This window comes from Tursiops truncatus, chromosome 7 (genome assembly GCF_011762595.2).
Source record: "Tursiops truncatus isolate mTurTru1 chromosome 7, mTurTru1.mat.Y, whole genome shotgun sequence".
Lineage (NCBI taxonomy): Eukaryota > Metazoa > Chordata > Mammalia > Artiodactyla > Delphinidae > Tursiops > Tursiops truncatus.
The window spans coordinates 46,397,057-46,406,475 of NC_047040.1; the positions used below are offsets into that span (position 1 = coordinate 46,397,057).

The 9,419-nt window shown below is 33.0% G+C and overlaps 1 protein-coding gene across 13 annotated transcripts in view; it reads left to right on the forward strand.

Annotated features, from left to right (window-relative positions):
* CALCRL (calcitonin receptor like receptor) overlaps nucleotides 1–8,245 on the forward strand; it is a 107,336-nt gene extending 99,091 nt beyond the window's left edge. For all 13 annotated transcript variants that reach the window (XM_073807505.1, XM_073807504.1, XM_019931547.3 and 10 more), the window contains one exon: nucleotides 2,600–8,245. In XM_073807505.1, the coding sequence (XP_073663606.1) occupies nucleotides 2,600–2,815 (216 nt within the window). In that variant the 3' untranslated portion in view covers nucleotides 2,816–8,245. The remainder of the gene's footprint in view (nucleotides 1–2,599) is intronic.
* Nucleotides 8,246–9,419: the final 1,174 nt, after the last annotated feature.

The following is a 9,419-nucleotide window of genomic DNA, read 5'->3' on the forward strand; positions in this document are numbered from 1 at the left end:
TTTCCCTTTTTATCTTTCCCCATTACATTCTTCTCATTGTAAGTTTACTGAGAGTGGCCACTTTAATGTTCTGTTAATCAGGTGTGATGTTGTGTTAGAGAAAGCAGATGAAAAAAAATAACATCCTTATAGAGAGTCCCATAAACAAACAGATGTCTACAAGGCCTATGGGTCTTTAATTACCTTTATATTTAGCTTCAGTAAATAAGTCAGGAAATTGGCTTTCCATGGTTTTTCTGACGATTTAGTTGCAAGGAAGAAATAGGGTGATGATCTTAATCAAAGTAGATATTTCAAGAGCAAACAGTCATACATTTCAAAGCCATTTTCGCTTTTAGAATTGAATTTAAGCTTTCCTTGTTAAGACTATAAGTACTACTCTCATAGCTAAAATATTTCTTCATGTCAGCTTCTTCCCAACATTTATGTAGAATCTTTTGTACAAAGCTACATTCCACCTCCTTTCAAACAGAAACTATATAGCACATGGATTCAATCAGTCCAGCTTTTAGTAACAAAGTGAGAAGTTAATTAAGCATAAAAATCAGGATCAAAAACAACTCCCATTAGAAATACCTAGATAATTGGCCAAATGTCATTTTTGTTTTAAATCTCTGAATATTTATTTAAAAGTCATACTCTAAAGCCATTCCATTTGTCATTTGCTTATATTCTTGAAGATATTACATATGCAGATGGTATTTTTTAATTACCTTAATTTAAATATGTTATTTGGAGAACTTAGAAATACATCACTAAACCATGAGAGGAATAAAGTATAATTTTTATAAGATAAATGTATTCATTTTCCTATAAATGCTGTTATTTCAAAGAAAATTTATATGAATAAAAATTATTTCCTTCAGATATAGTTGCCATATGTAAAGAAGTAAGCTTGAAATTCCTGAAGTTCTGAATTTCATATTAATAAAACAACGTATTGCATTCCTAACTACATAATTTTTGAATTATAGAGTAGGGAGACGCCTCTCCCTGCTGTGGCCTCTCCCGCTGCGGAGCACAGGCTCTGGACGCGCACGCAGGCTCAGCGGCCATGGCTCACGGGCCTAGCCGCTCCGTGGCATGTGGGATCTTCCCGGAATGGGGCACGAATCCGTGTCCCCTGCATCGGCAGGCGGACTCTCAACCACTGCGCCACCAGGGAAGCCCCTCCTGGAATTTCTAATAACTCATTCTGAATTCTTACTAAAGAAACTGATTGACCTTATATTTGTTTGTTTTGTTTTTCTACATGTTAAAATATGAAATGAGACAGTAAAACTTTGTGTTCATTTTAAGCGACAGATTAGAGGAGACTAACAGGACCTTAAAGTATCCCACAGAGCTGCAGACATCCTGGGAATACCTATTCGCTATAGATTGTTTGTAATTTGGAGAAGAGATAAGAAAATGAAAAGACTTAAATAAGCAGCCCTATTTTAAAGTTTAATATTGCTATGTACACATGAATGTAATGAATAAAAAGTTGAGGAATTTATGTAATTCGTAGAAAGTTAAACAATATTGTATGAGTATGTTTGTAGGACATGAACTACTAGAAAGTTGTTTTTGGATGCTCAGATTCCCTTTGGGGAAACAATCAAAGGGTCAAAGAGCAGTAGAGATTTGGGGAAGACAATTCAAAGTTATACATGCTCTGCAAAGACACAGATCAGGTCACAGCATGTGGCTAATACATTCTTAACCTAGAAGCAGACAGGAAATGTACAGGTGATCGAGTTGGAGATGCATTTGATATTCTCATTTATGCTCACTGACTCAATATGAAGAAAATCATCTGTGTCTTATGTTCAGTTAAAACCAAAATCTTTGTATATGACCTACCTAGTTCTCATCTCTATCCCCAAGCAGAAAAGATAGAAGAGTCATTAAACTTCAAATTTATCCAGACAGGGGGGTATCTAAATACACAAAAGTGGAGTGGTGACATTCCTAAACTTTTTTTTCCCACAATACTCATCCCATGATATGTTCAATGCTGTAATTATCTGTTCAACACTTTCTTCCCTCTGGGGGTAAGCTCTATGAGGGCAAAAACCCTGATCTTTTTTTTCCAGAATGTAGCTCAATACCTGGCACATGCTAATCACAGTAAAATGTTGTTGCTGCTGCTGTTGATGATGATGGTGATAATTATTTATATTCCCTGTATCCCTGTTTTTAAATCTTTTTTCTCTCTTCTTTTATATTTCACTAATTATCTCATTCTTTTAATAAAAATATTGATACAAAACTAAATGTTGCACATGCCAACTTGTAAGTGAGGGTATAGATTAACTATCTGACAGCAAGACATTCATGTGCATTTTTAGAGCTTCAAAGAGAAGGCATAGAAAGAGAAATATGAAGTTTTCTGTAGTCTGTACTAAAGTATAGAGTAATTGCAAAGATTTCCTAATATAAAGATAGTTTACTCAATTTCATTTTTTAATTAAGAAAATAATATTATTCACTCAATATCAATGCTTTTTTTAAAAAAAGCTTTTGTACATAACTTATTTTATTGTATTATTAAATACATTATCTTCATTTCATTTATGAATTGCTCTTACCCTTTCTGTTTCTTTTTGTTTTATAGGTTCAAGCAATTCTGAGAAGAAACTGGAATCAATATAAAATCCAATTTGGAAACAGCTTTTCCCACTCAGATGCTCTCCGTAGTGCATCTTACACAGTGTCAACAATCAGTGATGGTGCAGGTTACAGTCATGACTGTCCAACTGAACACTTAAATGGAAAAAGCATCCACGATATTGAAAACGTTGTCATAAAACCGGAAAAGTTATACGACTGATAATAGAGCGTGTATTGCTGAACTATTTTGTTCCACTCCTAACTCAAGGACTTGGATCCATGACTTTACAACCAGAAGACTTCAATATTAAATGAATTATTTGAAGGTGACAAAGAAAACCCTCACATGAATTCAGTAGTGTGTTGATAAATGTTTCACACTAGCTCCATGGGGGAAAACAGTCCGGATTTGTAAGTTTTGCCAGTTTTTATGGTGTAAGTACTCCCACCATAGCTGATTTCAAGTTACCAACTTGACATCAGTGAATGTGGACTTGGGTAAAAATGAGCACAGTCAGTTGTAGGTTGGTGTGAGCCAGCTCTAGCACACCACTGCATGAATCCACAAATAAATAGACCATAAAAGTTCATAGACACAATGGGCACAATTCCACTCCTGTTGCCTAAAGAGACCTAGCTAAGGCCTACAGACTTGGAAAGAAAATGAGCTTTTCATTTATTTTTAAAATCTTTATCCCATATTCCTTGGTGAAGTTGATTTTTTGCCCAGAAAGTATTCTAGCCCTTTTTGTTTTTATTTTTTCAAATGGACCAGATAAAGAATTAATTATTCCTGTTTGCTTACCCTCTTCTCCTCCCAAAAAATAAATGAGCAGAATTGCTGTTGGCTACTCATTTGCTGATTCATCACAGTTATACCCCTTGCCATATCCATTTTTGAGGCTTGATGAATAGTATGTATGATACGCAATCCTACTTTGGTAACATTAGGGAGAAATCTTGGTTGATACTACAAAACATGTAGTTGACTACTTTCCCATCTTACTACACAAGTGGGAAGGAATTCGTGTCCATATACCTGTAAATAGAAACTTTGCCCCTTCCATTTCTACTTTGTGGACAAATAAGCAATTATTTTACATGAAGGAAATCAAAGAAGGATTTCTTATTTTCTTAAAAGTTTGTAAAAAAATTGTGAAAAGTAAGCTTGTAAATACTCTGTTATTCTATTTTATAGTCTCAAATATATACAATCTAGGTAATTTTTTTAAAAACAAATACTTAATGTAACAATGTGTGCATGTTAATATCTGATACTGTGTCTGGGCTGATTTTATAATAAAATAGAATCTGGAATTCTTATTTGTTAACTATTTTAAAGACAACCAGATGCCAGCATCAGAAGTTTGAGAACTAAGTTTGAGAAATATCTATGATAAGATATAAAATATTTATTTAAAAAATCCTCAAGGCCATTGTTTTATTGAATATATTAGCTTTGGTGATTCATACCTTAATAATAGATATGTTTGACATATTTCTTTTTTTATTTTGATGATGAACTTTCATTCTAATCCAGAAAATTTAAATGACTCCTATAATAAATGCCAATCTGCTATTCTTATGGTTTTTACCCCGTTAAAAAGATTACTTTTCTGACTTACTATATGAAGCTTTGGAAATGCTGCAAGGCTATTTTTTAAAATTAGAGGAACACAATATATATCATATACAATGTTTTTATATTTTAATAGAGATACTATATATGATGATGCAATATAGTAAAAGACCTGAATGTATCAGTAAGGAAGAATTGTTGTCAGAACATTTATGGAATAATTAAATTAAGATGGAAGAAATCCTCGCTAATGAATTAAAGTGACATTTAAATGGGATTCATTTTTCCTAATGTCATTTTCCACTGATTTCTGAAAACCAAAATGCCTTCAATTAGTAAGTCAGTTTTGGCAGGAGAATTCATTACATCTATATGTTTTTGTTGTTGTTGCTGTGGTGTGTCAATCTGCTTAAAATGGATTAAACTAATGACTTAGTCATCATAGGTTGTTTCTTAAGCTGTCAATAGATGGTAAGTTCAGAAGTCATTTGAAATTGTCCAGGTAAATTATCTAAATTAGTAAGAATTCACTTATTAAAAGGCCTGGTCAGTAGATTTATGATTTATCTATACACATGTAAAAGCTGTATTGTTAGTTTCAGATTTACGGATTTCAAAACAAGCTTTTATAAAGAGGAACTCAGGCTGTTCTGAACTTTCTAATGCCTAAATTATACAATAATTCCTTTAAATAATCTCATACTTTAGCTATTTATTATTCAAAGACACAGATTCAAATCCTTCACTGGCACTGTTCATATATTTCAGCATTCTTCCAGACAAGCTATCAAGTCTCAACCATAAATGACAGTAGAAAATGTCAAATTATCAATGAGCATTATATTAAAAATACATTGTAACTTTCAAGTCTTTTTATTGTGCTTTTATCATATTAAGTTTAGATCAGATTTCCTTTGTGGCCAGGATTTATCTATTGTACCATCTTTAGGTGAAGACAGTCCATGATTAATCAGTGTTAATTTTGAACCCATTTTTTTTTAGAAGTAATATTTTTAAATATTAGACTTCTCTAAAACTGAAGTACTAATAATTAAGATCTCCTTTGTATCTTACTCATATAAAAAAGTAAAATCAATACTGTTTAAAAGCAAACTTCCTTGGTATCTAAAAACTTATTTGGGGAATTTCTAACTTTTAAAATGCAAATCTGCTGCTTTTCTGAAAGTATTTGTGAAAGTCATTTTAATTTCTAAACAATTCTAGTCTGTCATTTTTTTTTAATTTCTAAAGTTATTTAGTGCATTTATTCATAAAATATTCATTCTGGAATTTAGTGTTTGTTCAAATGTAATCCAATGTACATAGAAGTAGTGGTAGCTATAGTGCTGTATTTATTGCTTGATAATGTTTTTTAAATGTGAACTTATCTAATTTTCTCTTGGTTTTAATATGCTAATAAAAACCATTTCTTTTATTTCTAAAACATACCCAAAATATTCTGATCAATTAAAATAACTCATGTTATGCTTACTTAGTGTATATCTCTATATTTTGATTGTACGAAAATATTAAAGTTATGAGCTAAAGTTGATTTTCACTCATGTTTACTGGAGTACTGAATAATCTAAATTACAAATATAATTCTTTACAGCAATCAGTGTAATACTTAAAATCGATGACTATATCACCATTACCCTCTTTGAAGTCTTCCATAAACCTGTAAATCATTCCATAAACCTGTTTGTTAAAATTATGAATTCATCTTGTAAGCTAAAAAATTCCAAATAAAGTACAGTGTACGCAAATTCCTTCCTAGGCTAAATGAAAGGAAAAGATTCCCAGAAATAGGAAAATGCACAAAGATTTGTCTCCTTTCTCCATTATATTCTACTGTATAGTTTTGTGTTGAATAGCAGAAAGAAACAGAAGGAAAAGAACTACTTAAAAATATAATTTTCTCATTTAAAGTTGTTTTTAGTGTATTATATTGGTATAGTATATTTACATATATTCAAAGATGTGTAACCATCTCCACAGTCAATTTTATTACATTTTTATGACCTCAGGAGGAAACCATGTATCCTTAGCTATCACTCTTCTATCCTCCCATCCCTGCTCCCACCCAAGCCCTAAGCAGCACTAACTTACTTTCTGTCTCAATAGACTTCCCTATTCTGGACTTTCATATGAATGGAATCATATGGAATATGATCTTTTCTGACTGACTTCTTTTACCTATAATGTTTTCACAAGTCCATAACTTGCTGCAGTTTCATTCCTTTTTATGACTAAATTATTCCACTGTATGGATTTACCACATTTTGTTTATCCATCTGTCTGTTGATGGACATCTGTGTTGTTTCCATCTTTTGGCTATTATGAATAATGCTGCTATGAACATTTGTTTACAAGGTAATTTTTTTAACATATATTTTAATTTCACTTGGTTATATACCTAGAAGTGGAAATGTTGGATCATATGTTAAATACATCTGAGGACTGCTAGACTGTTTTGCAAAACGGCTGGACCATTTCACATTCCCACTAGCAGTGTCTGAGGGTTCTGATTTCTCCACATGCTTCCCAACACTTGTTATTATGTGTCTTTTGTACTTTAGCCATCCTAGTGGGTGTGAAGTGGTTTCTTGTGGTTTTAATTTGTATTTCTTTGGTGGCTAGTGACGTTGAGCACCTTTTCATGTTTTTATCGGCCATTTGTATATTTTTGGAGAAATGTCTATTCAAATCCTTTGTTCATTTTTAAATGGATTGCTTGTATTTTATTATTGAGTTGAAAGAGTTCTCCATGTATTCCAGGTACAGGTCCCTTATCAGATATAAAATTTGCACACATTTTCTTCCATTCTGTGGGTTGTCTTGTCACTTTCTTGATGGTGTCCTTCATAGCACAACAGTCTATAATCTTGATGAAATACAATTTATCTACTTTTTTCTTTTGTTTCTTAGGCTTTTGGTGTCTTATCTAAAAATCCTTTGCCAAATTGAAGGTCATGAAGACCTACTCCTACAGTTTCTTCTAAGGAATTTACAGTTTTTGCTCTTACATTTAGATCTTTGGTCCATTTTGAGTTAAGTTTTGTATACGGTGTGAGATAAGGGGCCAAATCCATTCTTTTGCATGTGGCTCTCCATTTGTCCCAGTAATACTTGTTGAAAAAAAATATTTTCTGCATTGAAGGATATCCTTGTCTTGGTATCCTGATCAAAATCAATTGACCTTAGATTTATGGTTTTATTTCTGAAAAATTCTATTGGTCTTTGTGTCCAAACCACATATCTTGATTACTTTGCTTTGTAGTAAGTCTTGAAATCAGGTAGTGTGAGTTGTTCTGTTTTATTCTTATTTTTCACAGTTGTTTGGGCCATACTGGGTCTCTTGGAACTCCATATGCATTTTATTTTTTAATTTTTTTAATTAATTTATTTATTTTTGGCCGTGTTGGGTCTTTGTTGCTGCACACGGGCTTTCTCTAGCTGTGGCGAGCGGAGGCTACTCTTTGTTGTGGTGCATGGGCGACTCATTGCAGTGGCTTCTCTTGTTGTGGAGCACGGGTTCTAGGCACGCAGGCTTCAGTAGTTGTGGCACGTGGGCTCAGTAGTTGTGGCTCACGGGCTCTAGAGTGCAGGCTCAGTAGTTGTGGTGCATGGGCTTAGTTGCTCCGTGGCTTGTGGGGTCTTCCCGGACCAGGGCTCGAACCTGTGTCCACTGCATTGGCAGGCCAATTCTTAACCACTGTGCCACCAGGAAAGTCCTTCCATATGCATTTTAGACTGAGCTTGTCAATTTGTACAAAGAAGCCTGTTGGAATTCTGATAGGGATTACATTGAACCTGTTGATAATTGGGAGAGTATTGCCATCTTAATGTTAAATCTTCTGATTCATGAACATTAGATGACTTTACATTTACTTAAATCTTTAATTGCTTTCAATAATTTTTCTAGTTTTCAGAGTATAAGTTTTGCATTTCATTTGTTAAATTTATTCCTAAGCATTTTATTCTTTCTGATGCTATCATGAATGGAATTGTTTTGTTTTATGTTTGGATTGCTTATTGCAAGTGTATAGAAATAAAATTAACTTTTGTGTATTGATCGTATATCCTTCAACCTTGCTGAACTCATTTATTAGTTATAACATATTTTAGTGGATTCCTCATAACTTTCTACATAAAAGATCATGCCATCTGCAAATAGAGGCAGTTTTACTTCTTCCTTTTGAATATGAATGCCTTTTATTTCTTTCATGTCTAAATGTCATGGCTAGAACATTCAGTAAAATGTTGAATGGAAGCAACAAGAGCACACGTCATTGTCTTGTTCTTGATCTTAGGGAAAAGCACCCAGTCTTTCCTCCTTAAGTATGTTAATTGTGTGTTTTTTGTAGATGCCCTTTACAAAGTTGAGGAAGTTCCCTTCTATTCCTACTTTGTTAATAGATTTTACCATGAGAAGGTGTTGGATTTTGTTAAATGCTTTTTCTGCATCTATTGAGATGATCATGTGATTTTTGTTTAATATTTTATTGATATGATGTATTACATTATTTAATTTTCAGATTTTAAAACAATCTTGCATCCCTGGGATCACCTCTATTGGTCATTTTAATGTTTAATTCTTTTTATATGTCGCTAAATTCAGTTTGCTAGTACTTTGTTGAGGAACTTTGCATCCATATTCATAAGAGATTTTGGTCTGTAGTTTTCCTTTTTTGTGATGTTTTTGTCTGGCTTTGGTATCACAATAGTATCATCTTCATAGAACGATTTGGATTGTGATCCCTCCTCTTCTGTTTTTCGAAGAGTTTGTGAAGAAGAATTCCTTGAAGCATTTGTATTAAATCTTCTTCGAATGTTTGGTGAAATTCAGTGGTAAAGCCATCTGGACTTGGACCAGATAAGGGCAGTTTTTTGATTACTGATTCAATTTCTTCACTTGGTATTGTCCTATTCAGATTGCCTATTTCTCCTTGAGTCAGTTTTGGTAGTTGATATTTTTCTAGGACTGTGTCCATCTCATCTACTTTGTCTAATTTGTTAACCATAGAGTATTGAACAATCATTAAGGTCACAAACTGATTTTTGGCTGGAAATTTTATAAGGAATCTTGGCCTGGATTTTTTAAAACCTGTGGTGTTTTTTTTTTTGCCATCTTGGGACTAATAAATCACACCAAAAAAAAAAAAAAGTCTCTATGCCAGATTTCACCTGCTGTGTCTATAAATTTGAGTGAATTCCATTTTTCTCAAGGTCCCCCAAATGTGAC